At 42.8% G+C, this 16,713-nt stretch overlaps 2 protein-coding genes across 7 annotated transcripts; both read right to left on the bottom strand.

Annotated features, from left to right (window-relative positions):
* Nucleotides 1-655: 655 nt before the first annotated feature.
* RAB8A (RAB8A, member RAS oncogene family) lies at nt 656-6,394 on the bottom strand. Its single transcript, XM_084498780.1, has 8 exons — nt 6,240-6,394; nt 5,915-5,975; nt 5,074-5,134; nt 4,589-4,666; nt 4,029-4,118; nt 3,871-3,936; nt 3,252-3,302; nt 656-2,474 (listed from the first exon to the last, which is right to left on the bottom strand). Exons 1-8 carry the CDS (start codon nt 6,361-6,363, stop codon nt 2,382-2,384), a joined length of 624 nt encoding a protein of 207 aa, XP_084354906.1. The 5' UTR covers nt 6,364-6,394; the 3' UTR covers nt 656-2,381.
* Nucleotides 6,395-6,588: 194 nt separating this feature from the next.
* On the bottom strand, nt 6,589-16,057 carry TPM4 (tropomyosin 4). Of its 6 annotated transcripts, none has more exons than XM_084498778.1 (10): nt 12,988-13,163; nt 12,301-12,496; nt 11,508-11,836; nt 10,185-10,318; nt 9,743-9,860; nt 9,337-9,407; nt 9,012-9,087; nt 8,612-8,674; nt 8,424-8,493; nt 6,589-6,972 (listed from the first exon to the last, which is right to left on the bottom strand). In XM_084498778.1, exons 3-10 carry the CDS (start codon nt 11,532-11,534, stop codon nt 6,890-6,892), a joined length of 642 nt encoding a protein of 213 aa, XP_084354904.1. In that variant the 5' UTR covers nt 11,535-11,836; nt 12,301-12,496; nt 12,988-13,163; the 3' UTR covers nt 6,589-6,889. The 6 variants fall into 6 exon arrangements, with proteins under 6 accessions (XP_084354904.1, XP_084354903.1, XP_084354901.1 ...); XM_084498777.1 differs by lacking the exon at nt 12,988-13,163 and adding an exon at nt 12,897-12,936; XM_084498775.1 differs by lacking the exons at nt 11,508-11,836; nt 12,301-12,496 and adding an exon at nt 15,563-16,057 and having other exon boundaries at nt 13,038-13,163.
* Between the last annotated feature and the right edge of the window lie 656 nt (nt 16,058-16,713).

The raw sequence follows: 16,713 nt of genomic DNA, 5'->3' as shown, positions 1-16,713 counted from the left end.
CAGAGTTAGTTTTTAAATGCAAAATAGTAACATAAGATTTAGAAAATGGGGAATGAAAAACAAATCAATCCTTCAAGTTTTATCCACTTTTCAGTTAATGTGGTATTTCTTTCTCATCTCAGGACAAGTTATCTATTCAGATGCTGTCAACAGGCAAGACCCACTGTCGTGGTGAACAGCCCCACGATATCAAGTTAGATTAACCACTGATTTTTCCAGTCATTTCCAAAAATATGTCTGGCTGCAACATCTGGCTATATTAAAGAAGAAGGATAGCTGTGATACAAACCACGCTTACTAAGCCAGAAACAAATCATTAAACAGATCTGTTTTGTGTAGAACAGCATTCAGACCATGCCTGAATCACCTCCCCAATTTTGCCCCAGTAATTTTTTTGAAGCATAGTCTTTTTTTTTTTTTTTTGTTTTAAAAGCATCCTTATACGAAGATAGTAGCATTGCTTGCCCAATCTACAGCTGTGTATTACCTACCCTTTGAAGCACATACTGACTAGAAGGCTCTTCAGTACCTTAATACGATTTTATCCTACAAATACATCTGCATGTAATTCAGTGTGGTGCATGTTCACCACGTCCTCACACTAAAAAGCCACAAGCAAACACACAAACAAGAACAAAACATCATAAGGTACTGGTTAGAGGGAAGTTTTACATATGATTTTAATAATGAACAGAGCTCATTTTAATCTGCTAGCTATTAAAAGGAAAAAGTTGGTGGCATATAAAATGCATTTTTATAATCCAGTAACTTAAGCAATAAAATTTCTTTTTATTTTAGAGAAAGGGGCAATATTCCTGTTGAGCCCAATTGCATACTGCAGATTTATAAAGTTTAAATATCTATCAGATTCGTAATTAACTACAGTAACACTTATGAGTGCTACTTTGAGGCCTGAATGCAATACCACAAACTTGAAGAAAGCAAAGCTGGTAAGTAAATTCATTAAAATGAGCTTTAATTTTACCCTTAAGTGCAGTTGTCAATGTAAACAAAGCAGCACGTTAACAAATCCAGTGAGTTGCAGGACACAGCTGATATGTTCATTTGGGTCAAATATACCATAATTCCAATTACTTGACAGCAGACTTCTAAGTAGATTGCTCTTACTGGCTCCTTTTATCAATCTAACTAGAGTCAGGCTTACAGCTCAGAATGGAGAGCAACTGGCTACCTAGGTGCTTTACTAGGCTGGTACATTTTATACATCGGAATGTACAAGACTGTGTTTATAAGAATAAATATTTCCATTGAGAACTAAATATCATTTGCATTGATGCACGCTATTAACAGGTTTGTTGCTGCTTGAAATCTGAAATGATCAATACACAGCAGCAAGGCAAATCTCAGTTTAAAAAGTTTGTTTTCAGAAAGTGTTCATATGTGCAACATTTATTTGCATATGTGAGCAAGTGTGCATGAGAACACACAACTGGAAGCAGTGCAATACATTTTCTTGTCACAATTTATAACTAGCTACTACATCATGACAGGTCTGGAGTCATTCTCAAATGGAGAAGGAAAAGCTGTCCACTGCGATATTATACGCTGAATATGTCCCTACGGTCTGTTTCTCCAAAAACAGACAACAGATCATTTGCATGGGACACATTGTATCTATTATCTCCTGTTAAATGTGTGGATTATTTAATTAAACATGGTCATCTTTAACACGGATAAATAAATTCCTGATAGTAAGGAACCATTACATTTACAGTACTTTTTTTTTTTTTTAAATAGATTCCTTTGAAATTTTTTTTTTACTCTAATTGTACTTGTGGATTGTCTAGAAAAACATATTTGAGTAATTAGGCAGATTAAGGATTTACTCTGTAGTAGCAAAAAGGTGGAGATGTAGAAAGCTTCCTTCTACCTTCTGAAAAGGTATATACATACCTGTACTGCTTGCTTAAGTGCATTTGTTTGATGTTTTGATGCAACTGTTTTATATGCATCTAGATATGGATATGCACATGTATCATGTACACATCCCTGTACTTTATTAATATTGGCATTTCAGTTTCTTATTTTGATCATAACTTAATCTTTCTAATTTGGATACATTACAGATGTGAACAATAAGATTGAAGCCTGTCAGCAAAGGTGCTATTACAGGTCACATTTGATCTGTATTCCCTCTGCTAGACAATGCATATGCCCAGTGGCAATCTGACAAAAATAAACTTGTTTCATCTCCAAAATTGAAGAGTCAGACAATTACTAAAATAAACAATTTCTTATTCAGATGGTCACAAAGTGACAATGTGTGTTGAAAATGCTAAGTCCACAGACAGAGGAAGTCTCACTCAGAACAGGCACAGTCCAGTTCAGTTGAGCAGATGCTCAGATTAAGGCCGTGTCCCTCACAGAAGAACACATCGGAAAAAGCTGCTTTTCTTTTGCTGGTCTGGTGTGATTTTGACTCCCTGGTTGCTGCCTTGTGGGCTATTGCCTTCCTGAAGATGCAAAGAATTTCAGTTACTTATTTATGCTTAACAGCTTCTAGTACTGTTGTAAGATCTAGCATCCATACTTTGAATCAAGCCTTTCATTACACAAAAAAGGTAACTAGAAATCAACAGGAGTCTTCACTCATTTATTTGACCCTTACATCAGCCACTATGAGAAGTCAGAGAACTGCATCTGATACTGTTGGCTTTGACTAACACGTACTGTGCCTATTCTTCTTTCCATAAAAGAAAAGGCAGACGAGATTAGAAAAATTATAGGACATCTGGCTCTTGTTAAAATACCTCAGAACTGTCAGCAAGACCCAAAATATTACAGCTCTACCAGCACGTCTGGGCACATAAAGGTAGAATGTTCAGTAAAAGTAGATGCAATCTTCATTAGCTTCATTTCATAAGGAACAGCGTAATGAAGTGGGCCTCCGGGACTTCATACAATTCAGTTCTCCAGGCAGAAAGAGCAAAAAGTAACATTAAGCTGCTCTGCTCAACCTCTCACTTGGCTTCCAATAAAACAAACAAAAGAATTTTATTTAGAAAACCTCACCTGCTGCAACTAATTCCTGAAATGCAGAGCCAAATATTTATAAGCCAAGGCAAGAGCATAGCCTGTGATAACTAGAATTACATTTCTATAACCTTCAGTGCATCCCCTATGAAAGATGCCACAAAATGTTTTTTTGACTCACTGTGATAAAGTAGTTAGTATTTGGCTTTTTTCTTCCCCTCTTTAAATAGGGATTGGACTAAGTAAAAGTTACTCACCAATTTCTTGTCCATTTTTGCTTTGATATCTCTGGCAAGAGTGAAAAATGCCTGTAACAAAACAGAAGTTACACGGTTAACAGCTTGCACTCCAACAGTTCTGTTTAGTAGTAAGCTGCCTTCCCAAGCTTCTACACACACCAAGCTCCTGAAGAATATTTTGTTTCTAGTTCTGCCCTTCCCACCTCTGGGTTTTAATGCTCCTTCCCCTGTCTGCATCTTTTCTAACTTCACTACCATGTCTCTGTGTAGGAGCACACACCACCCTCAGCAGGGTCACGCCCAGGTTTTATAGTGGCAAATGACATCCTGTGTAAATGTTGCTCTTGTATGCAGAGGCATAAACCCATTTCTTTTTTTTTTTTTTTTTTTTTAGGATGTTGCTCTAACACCAGTTACTGTAATGGCCTGGTGTTACAGTCTAAGTACCAAGTTCAAGTTAAATTATTTAGCATAAAGTTGGGAACACAATGCCTTTAAAGGATGCAAGGACACGTATTTAATAACACATCTGAAGCATCTAACAATTGAGTTTTGCATACAATCAGGATGAGCAAGCTTTCTTGTTGCTTGTTTGCACTTACTATAACATAAATAAAAGAAAGGTTGCAGTACTTACATTCTCTATGTTTATATTTGCTTTTGCACTGGTCTCCATAAATTTAATTCCAAAGCTTGCTGCAAGCTGAACAAAAGCAAGTTTCACATTAGTTGGATAACTGCAGGAACGGCCATAAATACAACTAACCAGGGGGGAGACCAGGCTGTTGCACTTACCTTCTCCCCCTGCTCTCTAGAAACTTGTCTTTTGTCATTTGCATCACATTTGTTCCCAAGGATCATTTTTTCAACATCCGGAGAGGCGTGCTGAGGTAGGAACAAATGAAATAAAGGACTTCTTATTTTTTTGTAGACAAATATCGATAAGACAATGATTCAGGTCATCAAGCACTTAAAATAGAGATGGTGGTGCTAAGCATTTTCTGTAGATTTATGAGCTCCCTCAAAACACCTGATCCCAGCAGCTTACTGCAGGCACTGATAGCTCAGTGTGTGTCCTGCATAATGACAGCTCAGTTTGCTTGTCATGGCAAGAAATAATTACCTTATAGGAACCCTACTCTCTACAAGGACAAAAGCTTGCTCCTGTGTAAGCACAATGAATTACTGTTAACCAAGAAATTCTACACTGATTACTGATTTTCATTCATTTTTTTTCTACATAGCCTTCAGCACATTATTTTAAGAAACATAACATTTCTGAAGCATTTAACTTCTATGTATTTTTGGAGGGAAAACAGCAGCTTCAATATCGAGTAAGTAAATGCAGAAATTACCTCTTCAATGTTCCTGACCCAGTTCCGAATATTTTCAAAAGATTTTTCATTGGTGATGTCATAGACTAACATAATGCCCTAAAGAGTAAGGAGACAAACACCTCATTTCAGTATCAGTTTAAGCAAGAGTTAAAAACTTGTCCATAACAGAAAAGAACAACTTAACAAGCACTATTAAAACAAAAGGTGGCTCGGAGCCGTACATAACATTTAATTGCAGTTTGTATCTTGCTAGATAAGGCATACCGGATACGTATTTGTAGTGAGTCACTGGGGAAATCCACCTCTGGGACCTCCCACATTGTCCCAGTACAGCTCCAGCACCGCACTAAGAAACAGGAGCATGACTCTAAGTGTTTACCCAGGTTAGAGTTTACATCTTGGAAGAGAGAGAGTTACACACGTCCCGCATTACAACCCAGCTGCTTTGATTGTGAGAGCTGCACCCTTTGGTTTATGTTTAGCACAAGCTGTGTTGCTCCTACCATCGCTCCCCTGTAGTACGCTGTCGTGATGGTTCGAAACCGCTCCTGCCCAGCCGTATCCCTGTAACACACAGAACACAGTGGGGCTCACACAAACCACTCAAGCTACCATGCCCAAATGAAAGCCACCAAATTTTTTAATTAAATATTGTTGAGCCAATTTTTAAGTGTGCTAAAACTTGATTTTTGGTTTCTATGATAGCATAAACAGCTGAAGAGCATAATGGGAAAAAAAAAAAGATGATAACATTGCTACTCCACACCACAGAATCACAGAACGTTAAGGGGTGGAAGGGACCTTGAAAGATCACCCAGTCCAGTCCCTCTGCCGAAGCAGAAACACCTAGATCAGGTCATGAAGGAACACACCCAGGTGGGTTTTGAACGTCTCCAGAGAAGGAGACTCCACAGCTCCCCTGGGCAGCTTGTTCCCATGCTCTGTCACCCTCACAGCGAAAAAGTTTCTTCTCACATGTAAGGGGAACCTCCTGTGTTCCAGCTTGCACCCATTACCCCTTGTATTATCATTAGATGCCACCAAGAGGAGCCTGGCTCTGTCCTCCTGATGCCCACCCTTTCCATATTTACAAACATCAGTAAGGTCACCCCTCGGTCTCCTCTTCCCAACCTTAAGAGCCCCAGCTCCCTCAGCCTCTCTTCACTAGGGAGATGCTCCCCTCCCTTCCTCACCCTCGTGGCTCTGCGCTGGGCTCTCTCAAGCAGTTCCCTGTCCTTGAACCCAGGGGCCCAGAACCAGACGCAATATCCCAGCCGTGGTCTCACCGCACTAACACCGTGCTACCAGACCTCAACTCACAGCACTTCAGAAGGAAAGCCTTACCAGATCTGCAGCTTAATTCTCTTCCCATCTAGCTCTATGGTCCTAATTTTAAAATCGATACCTGGAACGAGAAACAGCCGCGTTACTTCCCTCCTCCTCACAGACCGGCCTCACGCGCGTCCCCCTCACCTCCCGCCTGGGGCCGGGACTTCTCGGGGCACCACAAGCGGAGCCTCCCTCACCCGCGGCCCGGGCACGCGGCGACACGGCCCCGTCACGGCCCCGTCACGGCCCCGTCAGCCCCGCAGCGACCCGGGGCTGAGGCGGCCCCGGAGCCTCCCGAGAACCAGAGGGGAGCTGGGGAGCGACCGGGAGCGGCCCGTACCGATGGTGGAGATGAAGGTGGCGTTGAAGGCGTCCTCGGAGAAGCGGAAGAGCGCGCACGTCTTCCCCACGCCCGAGTCGCCGATGAGCAGCAGCTTGAAGAGATAGTCGTACGTCTTCGCCATCTTGCCCGGCCGCCGCCCCGCCCCCCGCGCCGCCTCATAGGCCGAGCCCGCCGCCCATCACCGCCCGCCGCTTTCCCATTGGTTGAGCCGAGCGGCGCGGCTCCCGCGCAGGACCCGGCAGGAAGGGAAGGGAGCCGGCGCCTCATTGGCTTCGGCGCGGCGAGGAGCGACGCAACTGGAGGGAGGCGTCACGTGACGCGCGGAGCGAGGAGCGGAGGCGAGGCGGGGCTGACAGAACCGTTTAATGGCCGCCGGGCGCCGCCGGGAGGCGGGGGGGGGGCGGATCCCGGCCCCACAAAAACCCCACAGAACTGAGGGGGAGGTCGGGCTAGGGGCGGCCCCCAACGCACGAGGCTCCCTCCCGGTGCCCCCCGTGGTTCGATACTGGTCATAACTTAAGTTTGTTGTGTTTTGTTTTGTTTTTTTTGGTTTTCCAGGGTACAGAGAGGGAAAAAAAGGAGGAGCGGCGCGGTACGGGAGGGGAGGGTTGATGCCTCAGGGGGCTGCCGAGCTCCACTTCCCCGCTTCATATACAGTTCAGTTCGTTTAGTGTCTGGTCCAGTGTCTGGTGCAAGCCCAGGTTCTCTTCCTTCGCTTGGGCGAGTTTTTCTGGGGAGAAAGGAGAAAAAACAGGACTTAAAATGCACACCACATTAATGCCTTTTCTCTTTAAATAAATAAAAATCTTAAAATCTTTTTTTTCTCTTTAAATACAAAACTTTATATAAATTCTTTAAATAAATAAAACAAAAAACAAACAAAAAAAAACACAACTTACCTTGACATTTAAGAGAAACAATCACCCCCCCCCACCATTTTTATTTATTTATTTATTTTGGCAATTTATTTAGTGAGGTTTTGGGGCATGTCTTGCATTGTGTGCCAGACTCGCATTTTGGTTTATCACCTGACCTGTAGGACACATCCTACAGTTTTAATTGTCCCATCGACTTTAAACCAGGCAGAGCTCTGCACTTGCACAGAAGTAAGCTCAAAACTTTTCATTGCTGGGCCTGTCTTTGGGAATACCAAAATCCAGGCCTTTGTCAGCCTGGGTTCTCTCCTGGTTGTCAGGGTGCTGAGAGAGACTGGGGTCTATGGCAGTTGTCAGGGACAAGCATGGCCCTGGCCTACATATCCTAGGCCACACCACCCTGCCCGTCCCACCTGTGCTGACTGCATCGACTGCACCCTGGGGTGGAGGAGCTGAACTTAGTGTCATTACTGGTCTATTTTAGGTAAATTGTAAGGAAAGAAACCCAAAAGCTGAAAGGTAGAGAGGTATCTTGTTTTTATTGAGCTCGGTTCTTACAGAGAGGATTGGATTGCACAGAAGTGACAGGTATTACAGGCAAGAAAAGCTTAAGAAATGCAGCAAGTCAAAGCGCCCCCCAAACAAGTGCAAATTACAGAGAGGTCATGTCATTGAGAGCATGGTCAAGCTCCTCACTGATAGCTTTGTACTTCAGCTTCTGAGCGTACAGCTCATCTATCAGTCACGAGGGCAGAAGGCATGTTTCAGCAAGAAATGCAGAAAAACAGTCCAGAAGAAAAGGCATATAGCAGAAGACACAAAGACAGGCAGAAGGCAGCGACCGAAGCAATTACGGAGGAAAAAAAAAGAAGAAAACAAATCTGTAATTGAGTACCAGTATGAAAGCAAAAATACACCCACCTGCCAGGTCTCTACATGTCCTTTTTTTAAAAAAAAAATAATCTCACAAACTTATTTTTCAGTAATCAGGATAAATAGGACTATGATTTTATTATTAATTGAAAGGGTGTTTGAGCATATACGTGTATGAGTTGGCCAAAATGAGGTTATTGTTACTAAGTTTTTGGAAAAGAACCTCTTTTGGCAAAATTCCCTTTGGCCAATAGGTACCAGCTGGGCCAGACAGGTATGTCTGGTGGATTACCAGCTTTATCATGCTGGCTCACCTATATACGTGATGAATACTTCTGTCATTTCCCAATAAAATATATTACTCACTCCCAGGACTTTATTGTCTGACTTGAAATTGAAGATTTGAAAAACAAGAACTGGAGTGATTTCATACCTTCCAGATCATCAATAGACTTTTCCAGTTTGGCAACTGTTCTCTCAGCAAATTCAGCACGAGTTTCAGCCTAAAAAAAAAAAAAAAAAAAAAAAACACAACAAAAAACAAATAAGATAACTGAGTGCTGTTAAAAACAAACAAACAAACAAAATGCCAAAATACAGTTTGGGGATGGATAAACTTACTTCTTTCAGCTTGTCTGAGAGAATCTTGATTTCTTCCTCGTATTTATCTTCTTTTTCTGAGTACTGTGAAAAAAAACACTCTTTAAGGGAAGTTGTGGCAGCAACAACAAATGTTTGTGGAAACGTGGCCACTGTTTATAACCACTTTTCCTTTTACAACAGTTGCATACACCCTTTGCATACTTTTTTCCTCTTTGTCAAGACATCTCAAACTCATTTTAAGACTAGTCACTAGCTTACTTTCATATACAGCACAAAAAAGTCTGGAAGTGTAAGAGAACGAATTCAGCATTATCAATAGTCTCTTTACACAGGCAGTCAGATAACCCCCTTATTTCTATGAATTTTAATTACAAGTTTTGACTTTGCCCCCATCCCTTATGTTACTTAAAGAACCAACCTTTTCAGATTGAGCTTCCAAAGACTTCAGATTGTTAGTGACATTCTTTAACTCCTCTTCAAGGTCACTACATTTACTACAAGGGAAAAAAAGGAGAAATTACTACTCTCCCTGTTGTGGTTTAATTTTACTTTCAAGAAGTCTTAAAATTACAAGATACAAAATATTTATTAAGTCTGAAAGCAGAAAGTTGGGTGTATAAGGTGCAAAAAGCTTTTCCAAATATACTACGTGCTTTTCTGCTAGCAGTAGATTTTTTTAAATTAAATGTAGCATTACCCTTTACTATATTCTAAACTAGTTCTGTGTTTGTAAAGCTACTCACACTTCAGACACCTCTGCACGCTCTTCAGCTCTTTCTAGCTCACCCTCCAAAATAACCAATTTACGAGCAACCTGGAAAGAGAAAACAATTGTATCAAGCTGCTATCCTTTGCATGTTTCTCTCAAAGCACTATGCTTGTGCTTCCCTTCTGAATGAAACTAGAGTAAAACAAACCTGCAGACATCACAGGCTTTTTCCCCAATTAAGTTACTTTTCAGTCTTCTTAGAATTAATTATCTTAAATGCTGCTAAAATCACCATTAACATTATTCCTTTTTTGGGAGTATTCAAAGGTTGCTATCACACAGTGAAAAGCATACAAAGAATGACTAAACTGAAGAATAACGAAGTTGTTCCCACTTCTCCCATATGATTTATCACTTCCTTATTTAGGCAGCCTTTTTACCTCTTCATATTTGCGGTCAGCTTCTTCAGCAATATGCTTGGCCTCCTTCAGTTGCATTTCCTGGATTTCCATTTTTTCTTCATCTTTCATTGCTCTGTTCTCAATAACCTTCATTCCTCTGCAGAAATCAAAGTGTGTGTTTAATGTAGAAGCATTTTAGCACTTTTATCTCAGAAGTCCTGAAGCAGAATTCAATATTTATAACTAGAAAGCATCCCATTATAACCATACTATCATGTTCTTTTAGGCTAACAGAATTACTCAATTAAGAACCTTCCCCTTCCCCCCGTGCCTCTAGTTCTGAGTCTCTGACCTCCAATATGCATTAGCACACATAGATACTGGAATATTTTAGCTGTGTATATTTGGTTTTGTTTGCTACCAAAAAAAAAAAAAAAAAAAAAAAAGAAAGAAAAAGAAAAGAAAAGAAAAGAAAACACACCTCTCACTCTCATCCGCTGCTTTCTCAGCCTCCTCCAGTTTCTGCAAGGCTGTGGCCAGCCGTTCTTGGGCACGATCCAACTCCTCTTCCACTAGTTGGATACGTCTGTTCAGAGCTGCCACCTCACCTTCAGCCTACATGAAATAACCACCTAGAATTGAGGTTCTGTGCATGCCAATGTTCACATCTAATCAGTTTTCCTTTCAATTGCAAAGGCTTCTCCTTGCTACAGCAGGAAAGCTCTAAAAACCTCTCTCTCTCTCTCTGCTTTTTGTTTGTTTAAACTGTGGCATCTCAGGAATGTCAAGGTATGGGGTATGTGCTTCTCCTTTCTTTTTTCAGTGGTACTTGTCATTCCTGCCACACAACAAAGGATTAGGCACTGATTGCAAATGGAGCAGCTTTCTCAGGTCACTTCACATGGCTGGATCTATCAGTAGAATTCAAAGTTAAAAACCAAATGGTTTGCATAAAGGCTTGTTCCAAAAGCTGCACATTTGATTTCTATTTTCCATCACAAATTACGGTAATATCCTATCATAGCACATTGCTGAAATTAAAGCTGCTTTGGCCTCCTAAGCCTGCCAATGGTATATAATCTTTAAGTGGCAGGGGATACAGTTGGCCGCAGCATGAGAGTCAGTCTTCTTTGTAACGTAAATAGGGCAAAATTAAATATGTTCTTAAAATAAGCTCCCTTTCCTTTCTCATTGCTTCCTGTGGTACTTAAGGAATTAGGCAATAAACATTTCTTAATAATAAGGTCTGTTTATGTATTATTGAATAAACTGAGCAGTAGTTACCTTTTGTTTCAGGACAGACTATATAACAAATAAAGAGGTTGTTGGGGGAAATGCTTGCATACACACAATATGAACAAATTAGTGTCCACGATTTCATAATGTTTAAGATATGGCCCCTTTAATCACCCATTATTTGTGGAAAAAAAGACTCACTTTAATAATTGCTAGGTTTGCTCAATCACTTAGTGTATAGGTCTTCCCAAATCTGAGCATGATTGCCATATACCAGATTAACAGCTTTTTTTTAAAGTGGACTTTTATGGGCCATAGGTCCTGCCAGAGCACTCGTTTTTCACATTATGTGAAACACTCTGCAAAATACTTGTTTTGCAGCAGCTTCTGAAACTTGGTTACTGACTGCTCCTCCTAAGTTGGAGGATGTGGTTTCCGCTCATAGCTGTACCCTCTTGGAACGGATTTCTGTGCCTCCGATCCAAATGGAAGCTGACACAGGATTCCTCCAGTCACAATTACCCAGCATTTCATTTGTTTTCTATCCAGTGCTATATACTTAACTTACTAGATTTGCACACAAGGCATCGATCATGGAGAAAACTGGCGTCTGTTACGTGGCAGTCTGCAACTTCTTCCACTAGACAGGACATTTTTAAGTCCCATTTTAATTAAACAAGATTCCAAAGCTATGGAGATGGGGCCACTGGGAAGCTGGAGTTAGCCTGGCTCCACCTCTCCCAGAAGCAGCCCGCAGTCCTTATACGGTAAAACTAACTCGCTGACATGTGATAAAATAGCAGGAAGATGCCGGGAAGGCTGATCACACACAAATCTAAGTGAAACCAGCTGTCCAGCCCCGGGAGAGCGGCACGCTAGCGGAGAGCGCTCATTTCTCTGTGAAAACCAGGAGGGAGAAGTTATTTTCCAGCAGTTCGGACATTTCCCAGCTGTGCCGGAGCCAGCGGTGCGGCGCCGAGAGGCGGGAACTCTCGGCTCGTTGTCATGCGGCGCTTTTCCCTTAATTAAGCACCGATTTCCTACTCAACTCCCAACCGCTCCGCGCTGCCCATCGCTGCCTTTTCCGCACGGAAGGGCCCCGAGAGCGGCAAGCAGCCGGCGCCCCGGCCGAGCCCGGTGCCCCCGGAGGACGGCGCGGGCGAGGCGCTGCGGCAGCATCGCGGCTTTCCGCGGGGAGCTGCAGAGCGGAGCAGCGAGGGGACAGCTGAGGAACGGGGCGGGGGGGGGGAGAGCCAGGAGACCCCCCAGCGGAGAGAGAGCCAGAGACAGGAAGGAAGGAGCAGGCAGCCCGGGAGAGAGCGACCGAGAGAGGCGAGCAGGCACAGCCCGGGCGGTCTCACTTTCTCCCGCAGGTCCCGTTCCAGGTCCAGCTCCCGCTGGAGGACCTGGGCGCGATCCTCCGCCTCATCGGCCTGCTGCTGCAGGCACTGGATCTTCCTCTTCACCGCTTCCAGCGAGCTCGGCGCGGCCATGGGCGCGGTGCGGGCGGCGGGCAGGGCGCGGAGGTGCTGCACGTGGCGGCGCGCGGCCCCGCGCCTTTCAATGGGCCGATGACGTCACGTGGCGGGAGGTGGGCTGGTGACGTCAGCGCAGAGGAACCGGGACGGGCGCGGCTCCGGGCCCGACCCCCCCCCCCGTCCCCCGTCCTCCCCCGTCCCCCGTTTACCGGCAGCCCCCAGCCGAAGCCAAAGCTGCAGCAGCTCCGTGCTGCTCCCCCAGACGCTTCTGAGCTGCTCCAGGAGCATCTCGGAGCTCCCTTCGCGTCCCGGGGCTTGGAAATCCCCCCCCCAGCACCCCCGTGCTGGTGCGGTGCTGTAAGGTCACCCTAAAGCCCCTAGACCCCAGCCGATGGCCCAGGGCAGCTGTGTGCCATGCGCTGGGTGCTGAGCAGCCAGCCTGCGTTCATGCTGTTGGAGCAGGCAGGAGACTTACATACCTGCAACCGAACACTGCAATCCCAGCCCCTGACTGAAGTCCTGCAATACAACGACTCTCAGAGATTCGTATCATCAACGTACTACCTGCACACTGCAAAACACAGCATAGTTACAGACAGCTGTTAGATGTAGGTACGTACATCAGTGGCCTTCTTCTCAGCCTGCTCTAGTTTTTCCTGGGCGTCTTTGAGAGCCTCGGAGTACTTGTCCAGCTCATCTTCGGTTCCTTTCAACTTCTTCTGCAGAGCTACCAGCTCATCCTCCACCTTTCGAGAAAACACAAACAAACAAAACATTGTGGCATATTATCAGCTACAGTTTAACATGGCTGAAACCCCTCTTTACCATTAGTTTCAATGTATCATAACAGAGTCACAAAAAGACCAGATTCTCTTACTGCAAGGAGCCTGACTGGTAGCAGGTTCCAGGGAAAGGTCATTAAAAACGTGCTTTGTAACAACACTCCTCATCACTGCACACGCAGGATCTGGTTTAACACTTGGTGTAGTCCCTTTTACACCACATTTCTAGTTTGGACTCCACAACATCCTGCAGCAGTTCATTCTACAGCATAATTAAAAATGTTTTAAGGTTGAATTCTTGTGTTTAACACCATTACCTGATGATCTATTAGGAAACTTTAATTTTTGTATAACTTGAAAAATGTAGTTATCATTCCTTCATTTTCTTTTTTTGCACATCATTCAAGACACTTAAAGTGATACTTTGGGAGCAGGAGGGAATTGTTCTGGCCTGCTACAGACCCTGCCGTAAGCAGGAGGTGGGACCAGATGACCTCTGGAGGTCCCTTCCACCCTGAATCGTTCCGTGGCTAATTGCGGGCCAACAAGGTACACCCCATCCCACCATGAGGTTCAGGCTCTCTCCTCCATACCATATAAATCCATATTGTGCACTACAATGATACTATTTATAACCTGCTGGGAGACTGTTTAGTGACAAACTGTCTCATGCTCCCTTTAGAATTTGCATTATCAGGAGGCTTGCTGCTGATAAGGGTGCGCCTGCAAGCCCATCTGCTCCATTTGCGATACAAAACAGTTCAGTCTGTACAGAAACAGATTTAACAATTTAACTCCGCCCCCACAAAACTTTAGGCTATCAAAATAGTTCACTCAAAATAGTTTATGTTTTAGGGCACGTATTTTCTTCATTCTAGCTTCAAAGATAGCTTTAACAGCATTTTTGGTAGTGTGCTATTCCTGAGCAGTGTTTATGTTGCTATACTTTTAGAGTAACCAGATAGTGTGAGAGAACTGAATATGCTCACTTGGATGCTGTAACAGGGGGACAACTAGCAGGATGAAGGAAGTGACGTTTCCTTTGTGTATGACAGTAAAATCACTACTTGAGTACTGTGCCTATATTTAAAAAAATAAAATAAAATAAAAAAAGTGTACAATTCAGAGACAAGGAATAAGATCAAAGACTCGTTTTCTCTTTTTTAGCTTTTTGTTGTGAATTATCCTCATATACTTAAAAAATTCTCACAAATGTGTCACTTAGTAGGAAACTTTTGCTAACTAAACGCCAAGGAAGGCTGAGCATTTCAATCACCATTAAGTACTCTGAATAACAATCTGCTGTGGCTCTTCTGCCACTGAGTGCAGAAACATTTGTTAGGGAAGAAGTGTGGCCCAGCAGAGCTGCATCTGATCAACACCTCAGAGGCTATGAAAGAAACAGCGACTACATTGACGTGGTGGTGTATGAAGCTTGCAGAAGCTTACTGTAAGGGAACAGAAGTGAAGAGTAGTTTTCCATAAGCTGGGGGTGGGAGGAAGACAGCAGCAGCCGACCCTTTTGGAAGCATCTTTCCTGTTGCTTTAGCTACATGAACGGAAGATTACCACCCAAAGTTCTCAAACTGAACTTGAACAGAAGCAACATTTGGCCAAATGAACACTAACAATGCGTAAGAGCAATCTGGAAGATGTAGCAGAAGCAAACGTATTTAAAGAATGTAAATGGAAAAGACGTGAGAATTTTATAAGAAGTTCTATAACAAACTGGAATGTAGTCAAAATACATTTCAAGATCATTCTGAAAGTACATGAGGTAGACACCCAGAATGCAGAACACTGAAAAGCAACAGAATATACAAATGTTATCTGTGTAATTCAGATAAAATTAGGGCTTTCAAATTAAGATATTGCTGATTATTCCTAACAAAACAATAACAGCATATCTACTGTCAAGTCACAGCCAGCACCTCTAAGGGGCACCTGTATACCAAAGACTAGTCAAGTGAACTTTCTTGATTCACTTCAAGGAGAGGCTCAATTACGTTTTAGACACAGCTGACTTCAGGAGGTATTAACACTAGTCCTACAGGTGTTTAAGCTATACAGTTTTGATTTTAAGTCTGTGAAGTCTTTTCCATGGAATCATAAGCACAAGAAAATTAAAGCAATTATGTATGATTTAAAAATCTTAAACAAGACAGTCTTTAAAAATTTGCAAATATAGCTGAAAAGTTAATACCTAGCACCGGCTGTACGAGTGTAACATCTTAAAAAGGCAAAAGATTAACAAAAAACCCAAGTTCAAGTTATATTTTTCTCTGAATCAGAGTTGCAACACGATATTTAATTACACTTACTTCCACAGCACATGCACAATCTGTGATTTTATTTCTACTTGCCTGTTTGCATTTGTCCTCAGCTGCCTTCTTATCCGTTTCAGCCTGCTCTGCTCTATCTATTGCATTCTCCTTGTCTAACTTCAACATCTGCATTTTTTTCTTGATAGCTTCCATTTTCGCTAAAGGATAGGTTGTGTTTGTCGCGCAACTGAAGAAATCCTGAAGACTAAACTTTTAGATTTTTTTTTTGTGAGTTGGGCAGAGAAAGGAGTTGTGCCCAGCCAAGTCAGAGGGAAACTGAGCTCAAGTAGCTGTAGAGAGCTTTAAACCTGGAGACCCCTGGACGAAACCCAGATCTACTGGCCTCTTCTCTGATCTTTCATATGCAGCCTTTCTAAGGAATGAGCTGGAACAGACTCACTAGAGGAATCTTCACCACTCCATCATCTCCTTATTTGGGTCCTGTTTTCTTAAAGAGAAAACTGTTTCCATTTTTAAGCTTCTGACAAAGCAGAAGTGTTGACATATGAACACATGCTTGAAAGCAAGCTTATTAGCACCCCTTAGTGTTTGCAGAGCAATTAAACAGCCCCATAGATCTAATGGGAGTGGCCTGACTTCATTGCTATTATGCCATTATTATAAGTACAAAGAAGTGTCTTTTTTAATTCCTACAAAAATAAAACGACACTAAAAATTAAAAACAACAACAAACCAGATAGCTAGACTTACACTATAAAAACATGTAGAACATGTGCTGAGAGCAATTTTTTATTTATTTTGTGCTATGAAAATATCCACTTGTTTTAAGGAACCAGCTGTGATCTATAATTGTGTAATACATAACTGAGTTCAGATTTGGATTCCAAGTTCAAGCTTAAAGGAGCTCAGTGAGTTTGAGCACCTGTCTTTGAAATTTCACTCGCTAAATACTTCAGGACTGAACATTACATCTGACACTGCAGCCTAATAAGCACCGTAAATAATTTATTCTCCTATATGCAGCAGCCACCTCCTGTCTTGTCAAGCAAGGCAATAGCAGGCCCTGGGAAGAGCATCAGGAGCAGCTCCTCAGGCGACCCAAGAAGAGCATCCAATGGCCCTGGGATGAGCCCTATTTCCTACTCCAATCCTATTATACAGATCCCCATAGCCCAGCTACCCTTTCACATCCTTTCATATGCTCTAACTTAACTTCAAGCCCAAGCTGC

The sequence above is a fragment of the Aythya ferina genome (genome assembly GCF_964211825.1).
Source record: "Aythya ferina genome assembly, chromosome: 26".
NCBI lineage: Eukaryota > Metazoa > Chordata > Aves > Anseriformes > Anatidae > Aythya > Aythya ferina.
Note: the sequence above shows the minus strand (reverse complement) of the source record. Positions and strands in the feature narration are given on the sequence as shown.